A 22,602-nucleotide genomic window follows, 5' to 3' on the forward strand; every position below is an offset into this window, starting at 1 on the left:
CTCTGTTAGATCAAAGGATTATCCTAATCGTTGTAAAACATCAATATAGCCATCAGGGTTATCTGAGAATTTACCTAGGTCTATTTTAATTTGATTTAAGTCTGAGAGAGAAAAAGGTATATGCACTCCGGCTGGATCAAATTCTCCTCCCACTGCTTGGAGGGGACATAATCGGGGAATATCGGCACTCTTTGGTTCATTGTTTACCGCTCTATCACTTTTTGGACCGTTTGGGTTGAAGGGAAGTCCTTATTAGTTGGGGAAGGAGTCAGGGGGGCGCTGGGGTAGGGAGGTAGACTCTGAGGGCTTCCTGTAGGGCATAAATCACACTTTTTACATAATTGCGAGTTGTCTCTTAATGAAAAGAAAGTTTGTACATATGGCACTTCACTCCATTTGCCTTTTTTTCTACAGAAGAGGTCTAGCTGTAAGATGGTGTTATAATTGATACTTCCCTCAGCAGGCCGGATTTCTCCCCCTTAAAGAGGATATCATGGCCAGGCAGTACTGCAGAAGAATATAAGTAGTTTCTTTCTTAGCGTCTGAGGGTCAAATTGGTCCCAGTTCTCCAGAATACATTTTAGGGGCGTTTTTGCCAGCACCCCTAGTCATTTTCCGATGAGCATTAGTCCTACAGCGTCCTCTATGGTCCTAATGCTTATTCTTTTCCAGGGTGCATAACCACCTGTGGACCTCTACTTATCGGATTAGTTACGCTCACCGATGTAGCCGTTCTGCACCTGTTTTCCCGCCTCTCTTGATCACAAAGAAAGGGGTCTGGGCTGCTGGATTCTAGTGTTCCTTTACCAGTGTGCCCAATATTGCCTGTGAGTTCAGGGGTGAGTCCTAGGGCTGGACTGGGTTCCTGAGTATTTCATAACAACCCAGCTGCCCCATCAAGATGCATTTCTATAAACAATAGTTCTTATGCAAATTCATTTCAGAGAGGGTGTAGCTAACCTTTTCAGTCAGGATTGAGATAGTCTTTTGATTCTGTAAGTACTTTAAGGCTTGGCTGAGTGCAAACAGCTCCCACATTTGAGAAGACCAATTATGAGGCAACTTTTCAAACTCTGCTTCCACAAGATTCTCAGTATCAATTACTGAATACTCATTGGGTTTTTTTTCTCAGTCACCTGGGAGGAACTGTCTATTGTCCTGTCCTGAAGGGAGTTCCTCCTAGGTCTGGTCGGACCTTTGTATGGTAATTAAGATTTAAATCCCCTGTTAGGAAATCTGCTGGGTTAGGGATTTTTTGATAGGAAAGCTCTGGGTTGTCAGTGGCCTCAATGTTCTCAGACTAAGCCCTTGTTTACACTGACAACAAGGTAGTATTGGAGTGTTACAGGTCACGAAGAACTTCAATAATTAATTACAGGTTTTAAATTTACCCTGGCTTTTAAAGGAATAGGGCACTCATTTTACTATTTTTATCTTTTTCTTTCTTTTCCTCCTTGACTCCCTCTTTGTCTCTCTCTCAGCCATTACAAACTTGGGACCCTGGCAAGGGTGGCGGGGAACGGGTCCCACATAACTGCCCATGCCGAGAGCTGTATACCTAAATTGGGAGGGACACCAGGGATAAGACTCCCTGGCTTACAGCCTAGAAGCCTAAGGATGCAGCCTAGAGCTTCTTTAGATCTTTTTGGAGATACAACTTGCTAGAGGAAATGAAAGTCTGAACCATTAGTACCTAGGAGGCAGGGATCAGAGGAAGTAGATTCAGAGGTAAGGAGAATTTTGGGGCTACACTTTCAAGAAAATCGTGGTCAGGACCCAGGAGGTATGGGTCAGAAGGAAAGGTAGGGGCACACGCGTTGGCAACTGTTAGAGTAGAGACTTCTGGCTGTGCCATGATCTCAACCAGCTACTGCCGGGAGTTGCGGACAACAGCTTTCTGCCTCTAGTCGGCCCTCCGCTTCCCCAAGAAAATTGAAAGTGGAAGCTGGCTCCAGGCAGACCAACAGTCCAACCCAGAAGGGTTGGGGGTTGTTGGAAAGCCCTTCCCCAGATAGCCTCACACCTGAATCTTAAGTCCGGCAGCCATGCTAATAGTTTTTAACTAGCCGACAGGTGCCCGGTATTTTCCTCCAATTTCTAAGGAAGGATAGGACAGAATAGCAAGCAAAAGTGGTCCAATATTACTCACCGCTTTGGAAGTCCCCTCGTGGTCGCCAAAATGTTACCGGGGTGTCCCTGCTCCCAGAACTCTCAAGATGGTGGCAGGCCACTTCCAACATGGCAGCAGGCCACTTCCAAGATGGTGGCAAGCCTCGTGTTCTGACCCGGGTTCTCGGCCTCACAGATTCCAAGGAATGGAATCTTGGGCCATGTGGTGAGTGTTATCACTCTATTAGAAGCCATGAGTCACGGGAGAGAACCGTGGAACCCAGTGACCAGTGTTCAGCTCAGTTAGCACGAACCCAGGCAGTTAGCCATGCAGGAACAATGGCAAGCCTTTAGCCTGTTGGGGCGTGGCAGTGGGCGCCTCACTGGATCAGGAGCACAGCAGACCCCCTGCCGGATCTGGAGGGATGGAAGTCAGCAGCGGGTCTGCGATGGCAGCAAACAGCAGTGGTGGACGGCGAGCGAAAACTCAGCTCGAGCCGTAACAAAACACGGACCAGAAGAGTGCAGTTGCAAGATTTAATAGAGTGAAATAGAGTGAAAACAGAGCTCCCACATAAGGAGAGGGAACCCAGAGGGTTGCCATTGCTGGTTTGAATGCCGAATGCCTGCGTTTATATCCTGATCCTTGTCCCTCCTGCTGTGCCCTCAGGCAATAGATGATTGGCTATTTCTTTACCTCCTGTGTTTGCCTAATTAGCAGCTTAGTGAGCTCTCTGATTGGTCGGGTGTGGGCTAAGTTGCAAGCCCCGTGTTTAAAGGTGGATTCGGTCACCTTCCCAGCTAGGCTTAGGGATTCTTAGTCGGCCTAGGAAATTCCAGCTAGTCCTGTCTCTCACCACCATGATTTGTCCTGAGTGAAAATGAGAAATTCTTGGAGAGAGAAAAATTATGTTTCAAAAACTATAGTACACCTGTTATTAGATTCTAGTCTTGCCTAATGTTTTTCAATTTTTATTATTTTACACAGTTGGGACCAAATTCTGATTTTTCTTGACTATAAGTCTTTAAAATCATGTTTTCAATTTTTTCCTTCTTTTTCTCTCCCCATTTTCCTAATTTAGAGTCACTGAACACTAACCTGTGCTTTCTTAAAGCTCTGTGAACTGAAGCTGGACAACTTAAACTTCAGAAGAAAATAACAGCAACCTATTTACATACATAAGCCCCTTTCATACTGCCTACTGATGTGTGGATTTCAGTGTAATGTGGCCTATATCACTTTTCCAGGATTGTTCTTCTGTTTGTTGTTTTTCTCCCTTCCTCCCCATATTTCTCTTCATAGGACACAAGACAGCCTGCTAAAAATGAGCTTTCCTAATAACTTGGGACCTACCTGTCTAGGAGTACACCATCCCAGCCATGAGAAGTCAGACAAAACCTGAGACCAGAGACTCATTTTCTTCTAAAATGTTTTCTCCAAAATATTTTTAAAAAGAAAAGTGGGGGAGGGGGGCGGGGAATATGAAAGGGCAATAAATCTTGGGGCCCCCAAATCACCAAGCTAAAGGGAAAAGTCTTGCTAGGAACTGTTAAAGGCAAACCTGTGTCCCATTCCATTCAAAGTCACCCCTCTGTGCATTGAGATAAATGCATATCTGATTGTCTCCTTTGCAGAGGCTAATCAGAAACTCAAAATAAAGCAATCATTTGTCTCTTATCTACCTATGACCTGGAAGCCCCCTCCCCTCTTTGAGTTGTCCTGCCTTTCTGGGCTAAACCAGTGTTCATATTATGTATGTTGATTGATGTCGTTTCCCTAAAATGTATAAAACCCAGCTGTTCTCTGACCACCTTGGGCACGTATCATCAGGACCTCCTGATGCTGTGTCACAGGGGTGTGTCCTCAACTTTGGCAAAATCAACTTTCCAAAATAACTAAGACCTGTCTCAGATATTCAGGGCTCACAGTCTCATCCAAGGAGGGTGCCACCTGGCCATCACACTTTATTTGAGAAATGTTACCATTAAGTCCCCAAATTCCCTGCAAGGCATACGTTTGCTGCTTTCTGAATCTCAGAGGGACAGCTCATTTCTTCACTGCAGTCTCCTGTTCTCCATGTCACTCAGAGACAGGTGGATTCCAGGTGTGTTCCCTAGGACAGTGATGCTGCGTGCATGAGGTTTATGAGGGAGTGCTCTGAAGGTCACCCCCTGTGGATGGAAAGAAAGGAAGTAGGCTTGGGCAGAGGGAAAAGTTGCGCTGTGATGCTGTGTTAAAGAAGGTTTCAGCTGATCCCACGAGGACCTGTGAACTGGGACGGCCCTTCATTAATATCCCAAATAGGGGAGAGGGGTCAGATCTTTATATCTGTGCATCAGACTGCCCTAGGAAAGTTGTGTGATGTTGGGCAAGATGTTTACCTGCAGCCAGGTGATTCCAAAGTTGGCCAAGAGCTGAGGACTGTCCACTGGGAGAGGCCACAGAAGCTGGCAGGATAAGTCCTTTGGTGCCGATGTTTTTCTGGCAGATATATCACAGTGTCCATAGGAGACTGACTAGGGCATGCTAGTGTCTCCTAAGAAATGGGGTGGATACACACTTGTATTACATTGGAATGTAAAAGAAGTAAGACCTAAGCTGGGGTGAGAAAAGGAACCTGGAAAGGTAACTCCCCCGATGTTCTCAGGCCAAAGATGTTTTTCCCATTATGGACCTACTGGTCCGGTCCCATACTGAAACTGGTTTTCTGTGTACTGAGATTCTGCTTTTAAAAGGAATAGAATTCAAGTGAAGGAGATGAGAGTACTACGCAAAGCTGTAAGGATTACCCTTTTAGATTTGGAAATCAGTCAGTTCTTTGAGTAACTTAATTTTCCCTTTATTCCTACATTATTCCATATTCCTATGTGTGTGTGTGTGTGTCTGTGCATGTGTGTGCATGTGTGTACATCAGGGTCCAGAGGAGCAGCCCTAGGTTTGACTCAGTTGCACTGCCTGGGTCTCTTGCCTCCTGGGTGTGCTCAGTTGGGAAAGAGCAGGATGTGAATTGCTATACTGCACTTCTTCATTCTCAGACCGTCTTTTCTATTGGTACAATTGTGTGTCAGTTTTCTAAAATATGGAAGCATTTACAAGAAAAGGGAAAAAAGGAAAACAAGTTTAAATGAGGAAACAGAGATACAATGATTGCTACTTCATTTACTGAACGGTTAGACCAGCAGGTGCTTTTTTGCCAAATGATAAGTGATTTATTTCCCAAACAGGGTATTGTGCGTGTCACTCAGAAATGTGTTCCTGCTCATTCAGAGCTCCGAAAAGGAGTTGACAAACATCAGAAGAGAATTGTGGCTAACACAGAAATAATAGGAAGAAAAAATCAATGTAGAGATGTAATTGAAAGTAAGATGTAATTGAAAGTGGTGGAGGTAATTGAATGGTAATATTGTGAGCAGAGACCAAGCAGGATCAAGCAAGTGCAAAATTAGGCAATTCAAAGATGTTCATCTTTCTCCTTTCTGAGATAACACAGGCCTCTGAGATTATGGTTAAGGGACATTATCAAACACGCTCATTCAAATAGAAATTCCTCTATAGTTTTTTTTTTTAACTTTGTCTCTTTTTTCCTTACAAAGAATATCCTGTGAGCTGGATTGAGTCCAAGGATGTGACTTTGCAGCTGATATAACTGGACAAGGGCATGTTTGGTCCTGTCCTTGTGACTATCTTGGCAACGGAATTCAATTGCTCCAGGTCAGCCCACTCAGTCAAGGCATATCTGACCGAACAATGACCAAAAATACTGAAGCAACCATGTACATTCCATCCCTTCACTTTCATTTTTTTGGAAGCAAATTCCAGTAAAAAGCACTATTTATTTTCCTTTACCAAGTGGGAAGTATTTAAAAAATGCATTTTTATTGGGAAAGTGAGTGCTATTCATGGGCATTTTTTAAAACCAAAATAACTCTCCTTGAGAAATACTCCTCCAGCATTATCTCACGGGGCTGTTGATAGAGTTTGCCTTTCAATTCCAGTGAAATCAATACTGCATTATAGTTGGAGTCAGGAGACCTGGATTGTGTGACCTTGGGCAAGTCACTTAATCTCTCTGCCACCATCTATGTGAAAAAAACAATAGAAAATAATTCTAGCCACTTCAAGAAGGGAGAGTAAGATTAATGATAGCAGATTTTCTAGACAATGGTCTCTGTGGCTGTTTCTCACACTCCCTGTGTTCTTGTGTGTGCTTTTTAATTTTTGATTCTCTTTTGAATCTAAATTCAGCTGGCCACTTATTGACACAATGACAAAGCTAATTCCCAGTGCTGATGGCGATTCCTCTGCTCAGCTGAATTTTATAGCTCTAGACAAAGCCCTTGAAATGCTGTATCCCGTTTGTGAGGGGAGGAGGAGGAGGAGAACTCTATTTGGTGAAGAATTCTTGCATATACATTGCTCTCTTCACTCTGGGTGATTTTGTGACTTCTTACTCTCAGGCATCCTGTTTCCTCAATCTCACAATATCTGGCTTCTGCTTTTTACATCCACTGATCAACAAGCTCATGTAAGGGATGACTTAGGTTGGTCTTGCTCTTCCAGCTTGGATCTCCTGATGATCCCCTCAAGTGTTTGCCCCACTCCTTCACAAGCTGTTACTAGAGGTGATAAACCAATACTTATTGATTCACTGAATGACAACCCGGTTACCTCATCAACTTTTCCAGCTGCCATCCTCTCTTTTTCTTTTGTTATCAGACTTATTAAGAGAACAGTCTATTATTCCTTACCCACTACTAGCCAGTAACTACCTCATTGCTTTATTAAAACTTCCTCTTTCTTTCTCTCTATTCTTGGACTACTTCATTCCAGACATGTATCATCTAAAGTGGGGTTAGTTTTCTGGTTAAGTTCAGTCTGTTGTGTTTCTAACTTAGCTTACCCATTTTCTTAGCTTCAACTACCACCTGTATGTGGATGAATCTCATATCTACAAGGTGGCCATTCAATATCCCTCCCTAGCATTTGTTAATCTAAGAGCATGTACCGAAGGCCGATTTGAGAAGACCACTTTGTGAGGAATCTGGAATACCAAACTAAAGAGTTTGGATTGTATCCTACAGTGGGAGTTAGAGATATATTTTCAAATAATCTAGAGGAATACATTGTTTTCATTCAACAGAGCAGAGGGTGGGTTGGAGGGCAGAAGGTTGGGGTTTCCCAGCCCAGTGCAGTCACCATGATGTAACTAAAACTCAGGTTTTAATTTACACCTAATGCACAGGCATTTTCTGCTATGTTTCCAGTTGACTCATTTCCCAAGTCTCTGATCTTGGTATAAATAGGGCAGGAAAAATGCACATGAGATTCAAAGCATGAATTGGCCAGTGGTTGCTTTTTTTTTCAATCCAGCTTTATCAGCCGTCAGCTCATGAATATTCACTACTATTCTTAATTTTCAATGCTACTTCAAGTATATTTTCTATATCCTCAGAGATATTTCATTTGGAAGTTTACAGGAGCTACATTAGGCACAGCCAAATAGCTGCTGTTTTAAAATAGAAATCCCTTCTTGTTGATGTTTTGAGACCTCACTGCAAACAGATGCTCAGAAGAAAAATATGGGCTATATGGTGAATTAAGATATCCTGAAAATGGTCACTGTTGTGTTAAAAGCAATTATATACCTCATGCCAGGCACACTAAATTCTTTTGTTTCCTTGACCACATGAGTTGTTTTCCTCCTCTGGCCTAGACATGGCTGCTCTCTCGGCAGGAACTCCCATCCCTATTCCCATACAAGCTTCCATCTGCCTGCATCCTAGACTCTGTTTGGTCCTTCATGACTCGGTTTAAATGTCACTTCCTCACAGAGGCATTCCCGAACCTCCTTATACTTGTTTGATTGGATTCTTCTGTCATTCTTTCTTCTAATATCACATAACTTCCTTCAGATGCTTATCACAATCTGGAATTATGTATTAGTGTGACCATTTATATAATCTCTATTACCTACTTCAACTTCAACCCCAGCTGCATAGAGTGTAAGCTCTAAAATGGCTGAAGTGATGTCTGTTTCATGTGAAACTGTGTATCAAAAATTTACTGTAGCTTCTTGCACATGATAGGAGGCAGGAAATATAGATGTGTTGTTAGCTGATTTCTGAAAACACAGGAATAAAAATGAAGATAACATGTATTTTATATAACTTTATATACTTAATGTAAAACTTTGTATGAAGCTTCCTATCCTTGTATAGCTTCCTGTCTTATGAGCGCTATTTTTGAAATAATGGTCACTCCATGAGGTAGATGACACCATAAAGCTTGAGGTCTTTAAGGACTGAATCAATTTCAACAGTTTTTTGATCATTTCTCCAGAAAGAATTGCTGCTGACAAAGCAAATCACCCAAAAAAAGAAAACTCTCAGTTTTAAAATAGGGGTTCATCTATATTGCTTAGAAATAATTTCAGAAAATCTGTAGTGAAAACAAATTCAAAGATGATTGAGATGGTTATTATTCAATGAACACATCTTAAATCAAACACATGTCAGAACCCCATGGCATTTCCTGATGGTGCCTCATTCATGTGAGAATTTAAATTAAACACATTAGAGATGTTTAGCTACTTTATCATTTCAGATTACAATGCACATTATTCCATGTAGTAGCTTTGATTCTAAAATGCATGATTTTTTTTTTTTGTTTTAATGCATAGAGTTCTGTTGGATATGCTCTAGAATAGTTTCCTATTTAAAGTAATCCTATTGGCAAGACCTTCTAAGTAAGGAACCTTTTATAACATTAATAATTACCCTAAATTTATCTTGTTAGTAATTATTTGGCTATTGGATTTTTTTAAAGGGTGCATGTACAGGAAGTAGTCACATCTCAAGGCAAACAATCCCCTAAGAAACTTACTAAGCTCATATCCCAGACAGCCATCATTTTATTTTTTGTCTTAATAAGCCGGAAGGAGAAAGAACACAGTCTGGAAGCTATGAAGGTTTCACTTTTGTTTTCCTTAAAAAATGAAACATCAAATGTAAAGTCTCTAGTCTGGATTACTTAAACCTACATAATCAAGAAGGAAAAATTATTGGGCTGTGGAATAAGGCTCCAAAGCTTGAAAGTCCCCAAGTAGAGGTAGTAGTTACTAAGCTGTTGCCTTAATTACAGACAATGTGGTCTGGAATACCTGACTGAGGTGGGATCCAGCTCCTCTGTTTATGAGCCCTGTATGCATGCGTAAAGCAGGAAGCACAATAATCTCATGGTTTTACATAGATGAATGAGATATTTCATAGAAAACCCTGAGCATAGTACCTGGCATATAAGTAGCATTAAAAAAACAGTGGCTGTATGGATAATACATGTCTATAAACAAATCTAAATCATGTCATCTTCACAGATGTTTCTTCATTTAATGAATGATTTAAACCCCTTGGAACAAAGAAGCAATCAATGGGACTACATAATTTAGAGTAGCTATATAATTGTTTCTATAATTAAAATTTAGACATTTTAAACAAGAATGAATACGTGCTTAGATGTCTGTGTCTGTGAGAGAGACCGAGTGTGTGTGTATGTGCATGTGTGTATGCATGGTTGTTTTTTTTTGTTTGTTTACAGGGAAACAAAGGCATCTTATCATGGTTGATGAGGATTATTCCTCCCAGACAGTGTTGTTTCTCTGTCCTGGATAGTACACCTTGATGTTACCAACACTGGTCTAACAGTGGCTTTTACTGTTTTCTCCCTGGTTCTACTGGGGAGGGAGAACCAAAGAAGAACAAAAACAAAAACATTTCATCTTCGTTAGACTTCATCTTACAATTTTTTTGAAAAAAATGAATATCTTTTTTTCAGAAAATTTTATGTTTTTATATCCATCTCTTATGTGGCCATTCCAGTATCAGTCCCCAGAAATAACAACATGTGAATCTCACACCAATTTTTGGCAACAAAAAGGCAAAGGTTTTCTTCCTTATTCTTTCTGTATCATTTTGATTAAAAATTCTTAAGGAGTGGCCTATTGTGCAATTTCTAAGAAAACCACCAAGCTGTTAATGAAGTAAATATCTGTTTAATTTACAAACATCAGCAGCGTAACTGATATTAGTCTGGAGAAAGACAAAGCACACTGAATTATACATGTACATCTAATTTTCTTTGTAAAAAAAAAAAGAAGTTTTCAGGAAGAAACATCTGCATCTTTACAGGGCACCCTGGGATTTTAATGAGGGAAGAGCACAGTCCACTATAAATCATTATCAATTCTACATTGTAATTTAGCAGCAACCATGTTAACATGGGAACATTAAGATAATAAAGGAGTTTCATTGTTTGGGGGGAAAAAAAAAATCACAGTTCTTGACATGACAGTCTTTTTATCCCCACCCCACCCCCAGAAAAGGGCAAAAAAGGTCAAGGACATATTAATTTGCAAAAGGTCTACTTTCTAGTGTTGATTGCTACACACCATTTCTTTTCTGTGAGGACATGTTGCAGAGGGGCCACTTCTTTCTGTGCAATGACCATCTCACATACAGATTTGCGTTTTCCTCTCTTGGACTTTGCATACTCTCTGCAGGTGTCCTGAATGAGGCCAGTAGGTCAGTGACATCAGTGAGCAGATGTCAAGGTCAACAAACAGACCAACACATATTTATCCCAAGATAAAACCCTATGTTAGTACTATTGCCAAAAAAAAAAAAAAAAAATCCTGATTGTTTGAAGTTTGAAAAATGTACAAAAATATCAGGATAATTATAAATTAATATATATTAAAGCATCAAGGAACAGTAAAAGGATGGCCTAAAATGTTAAGTACAATGTACTTTGATACAATAAATATTTCTCATGGAAACTGAATACTGTATAGGGCCGTTTAGAACTCATAGAAACAAAAAATCATATTATTACTAATTTATTTATCAATAATCTATTGGTTCTTTATCATCTCCTTTATCATTTATATTACAAAAAATTAATACTGGAAAATGGTAAAGACTTTTGTGTGCTGCTTCTGCTGACATGCTGACATTTAAAAGGAAGATAAAATTTATTTTATCGCTTTCATTTCCTCTTGTGAATGGAACCCAGATCCTCAGGACACTTTATATTTTGCACGAAATATTTCTCATCCATTTGTTCTATCTGTGAATTCTGGAGTTCCATGGTCTTGCCTTGCATCCTCATTCACACGCATGTGCTTGGTATGTCCTAGTGAACTTGGCTGATGTGAAGGAGGGTACACAGGTTTTATGCTCTGGGCAATTTCACAGCAGTGCACAGTAGCTCCTCTGACCCTCGTGCGTGTGCTTCTGCTTGTCTTCAGCATGTTACAAAGATGGACCCGAGTTGCAACGGTTCCCATCGCTGTTCTAATGCCTCCAGGTATATCTTTCTTCTTACTTCTCCAGCATAGGGGAAGCTTTAGTTCAAGCATTTCTTTTTTTTTTTTTTTTCCAAATGCAGAAAAAAAGTCTTTATTCTCATAATAAAAATAAGTCTGTTCTGTATTTTACAATATATTTCAAATATTTCCACTATGAAGCATTAATTAGTCCAACATGGTCAAGAAGTATACAACCTTTGCCAGAGACAGAGCTGCCGGGAGCGTGTTTAGGACGCACACCTGGTACAGCCGCACTTCACCACCTTCTCAACCTCGTCCACAAAGGAGGACCCGTCAGTGCATTCGAAAGAGTATTTCCGCCGCTTGCTTCTCAGAGGTCCACAGCACTGCCCTCCTGCACACCCACCTCTGCACTCTAATCGGGACACCTTCTTGGTTGTTTGGCAAGCAGCATAGCCCTGCTGCTTTTGGTAATAATCTCTTATCCGTTCCCCTCGACAAGAGATTTCTGGAAAAGAACGAAAAGCACAAGCATTTTACGAACAGTCACTGTAAGTCATGCAGAGTGACTGTGAATCCACAACTTAATTCAGAAGCCTTTACTTCCCCTTTGGAACCTGCTTTACATATTATTAGCTGGTGGCATGGCCTCCTACTCTTTGAAAAATACTTCTTTTTGGTCTTTATTTTCAGCAAGGTGAAAGCTATATATGTAGAGTATAAATACAATGCTATTGCAGTGACAAGAAAATTGGATTCCTAAATCTTTTCTTTCACTGTAAAAAAGGAAAAAAAAATACACATTTTCTGTTTTTGCACTGCTAACAGCTGGTTTTGTTTACCACAGGGAGCAGTTTCAGAGAGTATGCAATTTTATTTATTAGACCTGGAGTTTAGTATTATCCAATCTGTTAGTTAATACCAGTAACATTCCACTAACTTCATAAATTACCCCAGTACGAAGTACGTAGTTCAAAAAAGAGACATCTGCTAAAAGCTTCCACGGGCACGTTCTTGTCTCGTCCCTCTGACACACAAAACAAAATCCGTGCCAGCCGGAGACCAGGCGAGCTCTGATCACGCAGACAAAGGAGGAGGAGGAAGGTGAACTAAGAAGTCAGCCTGTTTCCGTTCCTCTCACCCACATGATTTGCTGTGATAAATCAGTCGATTCTAAGGTCAAAGGTCATTTTGTACTAAAACTAGGGCAGAATTATGAGGACCATCTTCTGTGTGCCAGAAGATGTATTAACAATATATATGGATGAGAACAGCCGGTAAAGGTAAGACAGGAGTAAAGTAAATGTGTTTCAGGAAAAAAGGAGTATTTCTTTTACAGCAAATCAACTTGTGAGAAGCATCTGAAGGCTGCGTACAATCTTGTGGTGGAGGTTTAAGGCCATTTCACATCTGGTGCCTTCATAATACTTGAAAATAAATCAATAGCAGCAACTGCAAGTAGTGCGAAGACCTGGTATTCTCTCCTATCACTCCCCTCTCTGTTGCTCCTGTTTTTTTTTTTTTTTTCTCCCCTTTTCTCTCTCTCTTTTCAAAGACGTGGTACCCCTCTTGCTTTGCCATGAGCGAGGTACCGGGTGGGGCTGGCTTACCTCGATCGCAGCTGCCCCCCGTGTATCCGCTGCTGCATTCACAGTACGGCTGCCCCAGGCCTGAAAGCCTGCACTTCCCATGCTTGCACTTGATCGCCTGGCAGGGGTTAAACAGATCCTCCTCTTCGTCACAGAGGACGCCTCCATGGCCCTCCAAGCACTTACAGCTGTAGGAGAATGCATTGATGGGCAAACAGGTGCCATGTACGCATCTACAGGGAGGAGGAACACAGGAGTGGGAACGCATTCAGCAGAGGAGGTAAGAATGAACGGAGGTGATGTAAGAATGGAGGATGATTGAGAAAATATGAGGGACAGAGTGCTAATGCCTAATGAACCTCCCTTCCCCGCCCTTCCCCTCCCCTCCTCACCTCTCCCCTCCCCTCCCCTGCTCTTCCCTCCCCTCCCCTCCTTCTTTCCTTCCTTCCTTCCTTGGGTTTGGCTTTGAGGCTTTCAGGTGTATGCTCAACTACCAAGCAGCAGGAACTTACTTATTTCCAAGGCAAGGGTCGTTGGTCCGTTGGTCACAGAGGGGCCCCATCCATCCTTCCTGGCACTCGCAGGTGAAGCCTGCCTGGCTGCTGGGCTGGCATGTGCCATGGGCACATACCTTCTTGTGGCATGGCTCACAGCCAGGCAAAATGCCTGTTTGCATCGGCACCTTCTGGAAGTCCTGCAGCTCACTGTTGATGTAAAGGTTCCGGATGCAGCCGTGGAAGCTGGTTCCGTTCTGCCCAGGGGCCTGGCGCAGAGATGCCACGTTGCTCTTCCCTGGCATGCCTGGGGAGGAACACCGGGTCAGAGGTCAGGCTCTCTGGGGATTTCTCAGCCATTTGCTACCCAGAAATACGGATGCTTAGGACCTCACTGCCACCCTATTATGGCAGGATATTCTGACAGGGTGGTAGAGAAGTGAAGTGGAGAAGAGATGTGTGTTTTTGTTTTGTTCTGTATTGGAAGACGCTCCAGGGAATTCTAATCCACAACTAGAATAAAATACCTAGTTCACTGGTGGTTAATCTTTAACTTTTAAAATTTGCTTCAAAGAAAACTTTATATGTACACAAATGTATAAAACCTAGAGGCAGAGCTACTGCCCTTAAAGGCAAGACTGGGGGAAGGGAATGCTCCCTCTCCGTTTGTCCTCCACCCCCTACCTCCAGGCACGCACTCCTGGAAGTCTGGAGCTCCACAAAGCTCAGTTTGTAGTGCTCTAATTCTACCCCTTATCTTAAAGACAAGGGGCTAGGGCTCAGAAAGCCCTGGCGACATGCTCAAGGTGACCCAGCGAGTTCAGGTTAGAGTTAGGCTGATGAGAAGAACCTCCTCTATCTCTGGAATCAGGGTTAGGTCCACCAGGTCTCAGGGGCTGAGAACTGGGGTTCACAGTGACCATTCTCCCCAGCTCTGCCACATTCTAAGTTGGCAACGAATCCAGCTCGCTCCTGGCAGTGTCCCTGAGCTTGGTCAACGATGTCAATGTCTAAAAACTCACTCCTGATTCTCTTCAGGACAGCACCTCATTCACATCATTTTTTCTTTCTTGCTAATTGAGAGTGAAGACTTCATAGTCCAAGAAATCAGAAATAAAAAAGAAATCCCTTCAAAAACAGAGTATCTGCAATCTTTGAATATATACATTCCACTAGCGACAGTCATCTGGTAACACTCATTTTGGCAAAACGGAAGAAACTTTCCATGGCCTGAGCCAGACCCTTAGTCCCTGGAAGGCATCCTGCAGGAGGCACCCATCCAGGGAAGCGGGGAGGGTGCTGGAGGCTTTCAGAGTGCTGGCGACACCACTACCACCTCCCCACAAGCCCCCAGTTATGCTTTAGCTGTGCCTAAACTCTGGACTCTGGACTACGGGCTGGAAGTTCTAGGCTGAGGAAGACCCAGTTTCTCACTCTTTAGAGGGTTTGTTGGTTATAAAGACCAAGAACTGTAGCACACTGTGGGTCCGAACTTATGCCACCTTCTCCTTTCCCATTCATAGGAAATGACTCACCCATTGGCATTCAAAGCAGCCACCAAGGTCAGACAGCTAGCTGTATGAAACCACTGGGTAGAGGGTAAGGATTTCTGGTTCTGTGTGCACTTGCAGCAGTTATTTCTTCTCTCTGGGGCTTAGCATTGTCATCTATATACCATGAGCACATGGATCAGAGAAGCTGTCCTAAGTTTGTCATACATAAGAACCAACAGCAGTGCATGCTCAAAGGCAGTTTTGCAGGCTCCACTCTCTCCCTCTTCTGAGGTTCTGATGCTATTGGAACAGGAGAGGTGGAGAAATCTAAATATCTACATGCAGCTCAGGTGATTCAGGTAGTCCATGGTTACACTCTGATAGGTACTGAATGAAATCTCTTGGCTGTGAAGTTCTGTGAGTACAGGTCTCTAGTCATGTCCCTCTCGCTGTGGGTTGCTTTCTAGAGCAGAGTCAAAAGGATGAAACTTACCATTTCCAGGAGAGGACTGGTGACAGAAAATTCCTTGCCCTGGGGTAAGTTTTTCTAATTTAACCACATCCATCCATCATAAGGACTTTAATGACCACACATTTATGGTCCTTTATTCAGTGGTTAAAAATGAACTTCTTCCAAAACTATTTTTAATAGCTCATTTTGATACAGGCACAACACGCATATGTGCACGTCAAGAATAAATACAGATTGGCAAAGCTCCAGAGCACAGAGAAACAATTAGTAAATCTGTTCCTTTTTGTTCCAAAGTTAACAATTAGAAAAAGCCCAGCTTTGACTAAAGTAATCTGTAAATGAAAATGTTTAGACATCATACATATATTTGACTTTCAATAGGCTATCATAAAATCAAGAATTATTCTGAGTCAGTCTTTTCATGTGCTAGCTAGGAAACTAGGTCTTCATAGACAAACAGAAGTAGATCCATGAATTTTTTTTTTTTTGAGACGGAGTTTCACAATCAATCAGTCAATCAACCAACAGATAACTTAGCAAACAGCTTTTAGCCTTATTTCTACAGGCCTCGAAATGGCAATAAAGAGACCAAGTATCAAGCCTAGGTCCTCTGTCCCGTGGCAGGACGAGGAGGGCATATGTCGCATATACGTGGATTTCCATGCATGGCGTTTATTTCTTGATTTTTTTCCCCATTAGGTAATAAGGGTTCAGTTGGACTATAGACAAAAAAAAACCATGAACATTAAATTATTTTGTGTCGGCCGAGTGCAGTGGCTCATGCATGTAATCCCAGCACTTTGGGAGGCCGAGGTGGGTGGATCACATGATGTCAGGAGTTTGAGACCAGCCTGTCCAACATGATGAAACCCTGTCTCTACTAAAAATATTTAAAAAATTAGCTGGGTGTGGTGGCAGGCGCCTGTAGTCCCAGCTACTTGGGAGGCTGAGGCAGGAGAATCACTTGAACTCAGAAGGTGGAGGTTGCAGTGAGCCAAAATTCAGCCATTGCACTCTAGCCTGGGCAACAAGAGCAAAACTCTGCCTCAGGAAAAAAAAAAAAAAAAAGTTGTGTCAAGTAAAGCACATATCCTGGGTAGTTGATAACCCAAGGGTAGATTAAGCTGCCTCTCCATATACTCACCAAGGGGCTGCCCCTCCCCAGATGCTGAGGCAACACCTTCAGGCAGTCCTCCTTGGGCAGCATCCCTGTTTTTTGTTTTTTGTTTTTAACCTTTATCTTAAGTTCAGGGGTATATGAGGGTTACACTCTCACCAACAGTGTATATGTGTTACCATATAACAAACTGGGTAAACCCATGTCATGAGGGGTTTGTTGTACAGACTATTTCAGCACCCAGGAATTAAGCTTAATGTCCATTAGTGATTTTTCCTGATCCTCTCCCTCCTCCCACCCTCCTCCCTCTCATAGGCCCCGTGTGTGTTGCTCCCCTCTCTGTGTCCATGTGTTCTCATCATTGGGCTCCCACTTTTAAGTGAGAACACGCGGCGTGTGTTTTTCTGCTCCTGTGTTAGTTTGCCATCGATAATGGCCTCCAGCTCCATCCACGTTTCTGCCAAGGGTATCAGCTCAATTCCTTTTTGTGGCTGCGTGGTATTTCATGGAATATATGTACCACATTTTCTTTATCCAGTCTAGAATTGATGGGCATTTGGGTTGATTCTATGTCTTTAGCATTGTGAATGGTGCTGCAATGAATATACGCATGCTTGTGTCTTTACGATAGAATGATCGAGATTCCTTTGGCTATATGCTCAGTCGTGGGATTGCTGGGTTGAACGGTAGCTCTATTTTTATGCCTTTGAGGAATCGCCACACTGTTTTCCACAATGGCTGAATTAATTTACATTTCCACCAACAGTGGTATAAGTGTTTCTTTTTCTCCGCAACCTTGCCAGCAGTTGTTATTTTTTGACTTTTTAATGATAGTCATTCTCACTGGTGTGAGATGGTATCTCACTGTAGTCACTATATATATATATATATATTTTTTTTTTTTTTTTGAGATGGAGTCTCCCATTATAGCCCAGGCTGGAGTGCAGTGGCCCAATCTCAGCTCACTGCAAGCTCCACCTACCGGGTTCATGTCATTCTCCTGCCTCAGCCTCCCGAGTAGCTGGGACTACAGGCGCCCACCACGCCTGGCTAATTTTTTGTATTTTTAGTAGAGACAGGATTTCACTGTGTTAACCAGGATGCTCTCGATCTCCCGACCTCGTGATCCGCCCGCCTCGGCCCCAAAGTGCTGGGATTATGGGTGTGAGCCACCACGCCCGGCTGTAGTCACCACTTTGAAAGGGAACCTAGTTACCACACTCTCCTTTTCTCCCTCTGCTTCTCATGCCTTTGCCATACAGCATTCAAGGCTGTGGTCTTACAGGTTCCTTGTGCTTTGAAAATCTGAGTCACCCTTGAGACTGCACTCTAAGTGGGGAGAAAGTGGGCCCATGGTGATCTCTGGCAGTGGGACTGGGATGAAAGTGGTTTCCTTGAGGCCTAGGTGCACAGAGGTGCTATTTGAATTCTTCCAGGCCCTCGACCTTCAGAAGGATAAATACTTTTCATTTTGGAGTTTAAAACTTTTTTTTCCTCTTTTTTTTTTTTTTTTCCTGGGCTGGGGACTGGGGGAGGAGGAGGAATGTTCTGACTTAAACAGTCTCATCCTGTATTTTCTTTTTTTTCTTGAGATAGTGTCTGGCTCTGTTTCCCAGGCTGTACTGCAATGGTGCAGTCATGGCTCACTGCAGTCTCAGCCTCCCGGGCTCACATGATCCTCCCTCCTCAGCCTCCCAAAGTGCTGAGATTATGGGTGTGAGCCACCATGCCCAGCCCCCTGTATTTTTAAAATGTGTTTTGTACTACATTCTAAAGGGGCTTTGAAAGGTTTAATGAAGTGGATTCTAATGAAAGCATAATAAAATCAAGTGAATGAAAAGTCCATGAATAAACAACAAAAGGCCACAACACTTAGGTTTGCTCCCTTTCTGCTTTATGTTAAGAAGTGAATGGCAATGCAGGTGGCTCTGGAGTCAGGTGGACCTGGACTTCAATGAGGTGTCTACTACATAATACCTTTGTGAACTTGGCCAAGTTATATAAAATCCTTGAGATTTCTCTTCAGGGAATACAAAACAGAGAAAATCATATCTATTTCCTAAGGTCTCTGCAGATTAAGGCTATAAAACGAGCACTGTGTTGGGCACACAGCATGGACTCAATAAATATAATTTATGTTGTCTCAAATCAAAGGTACACTTGTGACTTGGCTTCACCCACCTAAAAGCAACCTGTTACCTGGAATGCTGGCAAGAATGGACGACTTGCTTTGTAATGAGACTCTCCACTGTGAAGCAATTAGACCAGTCAACTTGCTGAGTAGACTCACTATGAAATACTTTATTGATAATGCATTATAGTTACTTGAAGATGCCTCTGCATTCCTGACTTTTTAGGGAGTAGAATGGACTTTGCTTCTTCAACTTTGTATCCTTTATGTATCCATTTACTTAGTTCCTAGTATGTGGTTAAGTACTCAATAAATATTTACAGAATTGAATCAAAGACTTCGAACTGTTTCTAAAACAATCCAACTCTGTCAAAGTGTTAAGATTGTCTGCTACCGAAATTGTTAAAACAGAAATGCTCTAGACTTAGAGGCACTAAAAAGAAGGCTCTGAGTGGTTGAGATAATGGTGTAGCATAGGTTATTATTTTTCAGAAAATGATGTGAAACTCATGAAAATATCTGTCATGGTGACGAAATTGTACAAAAACCTGTTCAAAGCTTTTACTTATTCATCTGTAAGTTAGTGTTATCAGTCAATTCAAATAAATTCAATGTAATTTAATCCAATGCTTCTCAATTCAGCATTAAGTGCTTTCTTGCTCCTTTACCAGAATTTTGAAATTCTATGCCTCCAGTTTATTTTTTTTCCTCTAAATAGAGGCAAGATTGGGACCTCCTTCCTCTGCGGGTCCTCTCCGATGGGCTCCTACAGAACTTTGCTTATATTTCTGTCCCTCATTTATTCACTGATCTGCCTTCTTTACACTTAAAAATAAGGCCCAGGGTCTTCACTATGATTTCAAGTCCTAACCTACCTTTCCAACCCTTTCTCTTATTCATTCACCTTAAGGTCTTAGTGGAACAGAACTATTTCTTGTTATTCCAATACAATTTGTACATTTAATTTGTTCATTCATTCATTCAGTCACTGGATTACAGTGATACTTATCCTATCATCCACACGAATTAGCAACTAGAAGCTCCAGCATGGCAACATTTGACTGAGCTGATAAGGTTTGCCTCTTTAAGGGAGCTGGAGTGGGCTCATCTACTCCCCAGTTTGCATTGAGCTTGTTTTATCATTTCTTGATTGTATGATTTAACCTCTAACCAACTTTCCTTTTCCATAGACCAGATCAAATATAAGATTAAATTATATAATGTATAAATCACCCAGCATGTGATTGATACAAAAGAAATATTAATTAATGTCCTTCTCTACCCAGATGACACATTTACTTAGAACCAGAGATGGGATTATAAAACGATCCCTTAATACCCACCTAGAGATCTTTCTGTTCTGTCTTTGCCATCCATCTTTCAATGATTGATCACTATTGGTCAATGACAAATACTGATGCACTAGGCATTAATAAACTTCAGAATTCATCCATGATGAGAATCACAGGGTTTGAGGACCAACTGAACTTGGAAAACAGCTTACCTCCTACATAGAGTGGAGAGTCAAAATTCAGAGTGGACTGCTTTGACAAGTTGGTGATGATTTTGGGGCTCCCACCATCCACGGATAGAGAGAGACTCTGATCCAGGGCGAGCAGTTCCACGATGTGGAAGTTTCCATCATTGATTGTCTCCACACTGCAATGGAAAAAAAAATTGGCTGATTCTTCCCTTTTCTTTTAAAGCAAGGCAGTTAAAATACAAATGTTAATAGCACTCCTTGGGAAAAGAGATGGCAATCTAACACTACTGAAGATAAAGACCAGTAGTTGAATTTTTTTCAAAAATAGGTATTTTCAAGGAGATGTGATTGATTTCAGCTTCTCAGGCACTGAATACAAAATAAGTTTGTTCTTTTATGATGAGAAGTAGAAATAACTGCATTTCATCATCATCCAGCCACATTCTGTCAACATGTAGCAATTCCAAAGGATAATTTATACATTTGCTTTTAACTGCCATAAAAGTTCCATTTACCAAGATACTATTACTTCAAACTGTACTGAAAAGACAAGGAACCTAGGCCTGTGTTAAAAACACTGTAACACAACTGCTGGCTTCTGCTCTTAAAAAAACTGTATATTATGACTTATCAGAATCAAACATACACATATGCAAGGAGAACCAACTTGGTGGGATCTCAGTACTTTTTGAAATTGGTTAATAATATCCTCTTACTTTCTGTGCATTTTCATCAACTGGTATTACTGTGAAGAAGATATCTATGCTCAGGGGAGACATGGGAATAACAGATTAAATAAAATGCTTAACATAGTGATACGTAGGAAATACTGCAATGACAATGGCTCTCTAGATTCTTTTCTATAATTTTGAAGGGCCAGGTCTAACAATTATTACTGTCACCTTCTAAAAACCTTGGAAGGGCTTATAGAAATTGATGAAGTGAATAAAGACAAAAAGATGAAGAAAGGTAAGTGGAAAATGAGAATTAACAAATAAGATGAAGTTGAGTATAATTAGTAAATATGTGTTACATGGTTTTTAAAGTGTAGTTGCATACCTAACTCTGGTGTGACAGCAGGCAAAAAAGCAAACCAGACCAATGAAACAGGACCAAAGAAGAAACAGGACCAATACACAGTGAGGTGTTAAGAACATACTTACCTTTCGCTATACAGGAAAAATATGGCATAACGGAAGTTGGGATCAAAAAGTTAATGGTGATGATTAAAGATCTAACATGCTGGGATACTGAAGAGACTGAAAAAGGCTCCAACATGGAAACATGGGAGCATGTGATAGATTATTACTAAATGTGAATACTTAATACTCTGTATGCAAGATGACTGATTAAACTTCTGGGCACTATATTTAAATTTGTAAAATGGCAAAGTCTAGGGAATGATAGAAAAATGCATTAACATATTTCTGCATGGCTTTCACCACTGGAGTCTAATCATATCCCATTGCATGCTGACAGATAATAAAACGCTTTTTTGATTTGAGAACAAGAGAACTCATTCTGCAGAAATGTGAAAACATTTGACATTCTTTCTATTTAAGTGGTTAGAAGAGTCCACGTGTGCAGGCATCTTTGATAGCCTGTCTCAGATAACAACTGTATAAAATTAAATGTTAGATATGTCAATCAATATTTTTGCCTTTTACACTTTTAATTATCCTAACACTTAACATCAATACAATTGGCAGAGGAAAAAATAGACCAGAAAATTATTTTCTCAGTAAAGTTGCACACCATCCATTAGTGGTTTTAAATATGACTCTCTCCTAAGAGGGTATGCCAAGTAGTAACATCAGCTAATGGTGAAGCATATAGACTCTGTAGTCAGATAACCCTGGATTTGAATCCTGGTCTTGCATTTATGAAGTGTTTGATTTAGATAAGTTACTTCATTACTAATATATTTCAGTTTTCTCTTCAGTAAATGCTAATAAATATTTCTGCCTTCCATGGCTAATTTGAGGACTATGTAAAATGACTGAAATATACCCAGCATAGCGAAAATGAATGTTAGATATTAGTATCACCATCACTATCATATCGGCCCCCCACCCAACCACGATCATCATGATACAAATAATTCAACCCTATTTCTGAATCTTCTTGATGAAAGAATTTAATTTAGCTTTATTTTAAATATTAATTGTAGGATAATGTTAAGGCCTGGCAGAAATGTAATAACTTCTTTGGGGGCATATCTTGTTCAAGTTACTAAAAGTTTTAAAGTAAAACATTAAAATAAAGACAGACAGAGAGAGAGTAGAAGCCAATTCCTTTTTACTTTGAGGTTACACACAAGTTTCCAAGTAGTTTTATATGGATGTCCTATCAACATCAACCTTAATAAATATTAATAATGAGGTCCCCATT

The 22,602-nt window shown here is 41.2% G+C and overlaps 1 protein-coding gene across 4 annotated transcripts in view; it reads right to left on the minus strand.

Moving 5' to 3' along the window:
- Positions 1-10,141: 10,141 nt before the first annotated feature.
- The window catches only part of SLIT2 (slit homolog 2 (Drosophila)), a 367,443-nt gene continuing 354,982 nt past the window's right edge, over positions 10,142-22,602 (minus strand). For 3 of the 4 annotated variants that reach the window (XM_011935681.1, XM_011935679.1, XM_011935680.1), the window contains 4 exons: positions 20,233-20,387; positions 13,534-13,822; positions 13,043-13,254; positions 10,142-11,940 (listed from right to left, as the gene is read on the minus strand). In XM_011935681.1, the coding sequence (XP_011791071.1) occupies positions 11,699-11,940; positions 13,043-13,254; positions 13,534-13,822; positions 20,233-20,387 (898 nt within the window). In that variant the 3' untranslated portion in view covers positions 10,142-11,698. The remainder of the gene's footprint in view (positions 11,941-13,042; positions 13,255-13,533; positions 13,823-20,232; positions 20,388-22,602) is intronic. The other variant, XM_011935678.1, reaches the window with a different exon arrangement.

This window comes from Colobus angolensis, unplaced genomic scaffold (genome assembly GCF_000951035.1).
Source record: "Colobus angolensis palliatus isolate OR3802 unplaced genomic scaffold, Cang.pa_1.0 Scaffold146, whole genome shotgun sequence".
Taxonomy (NCBI): domain Eukaryota; kingdom Metazoa; phylum Chordata; class Mammalia; order Primates; family Cercopithecidae; genus Colobus; species Colobus angolensis.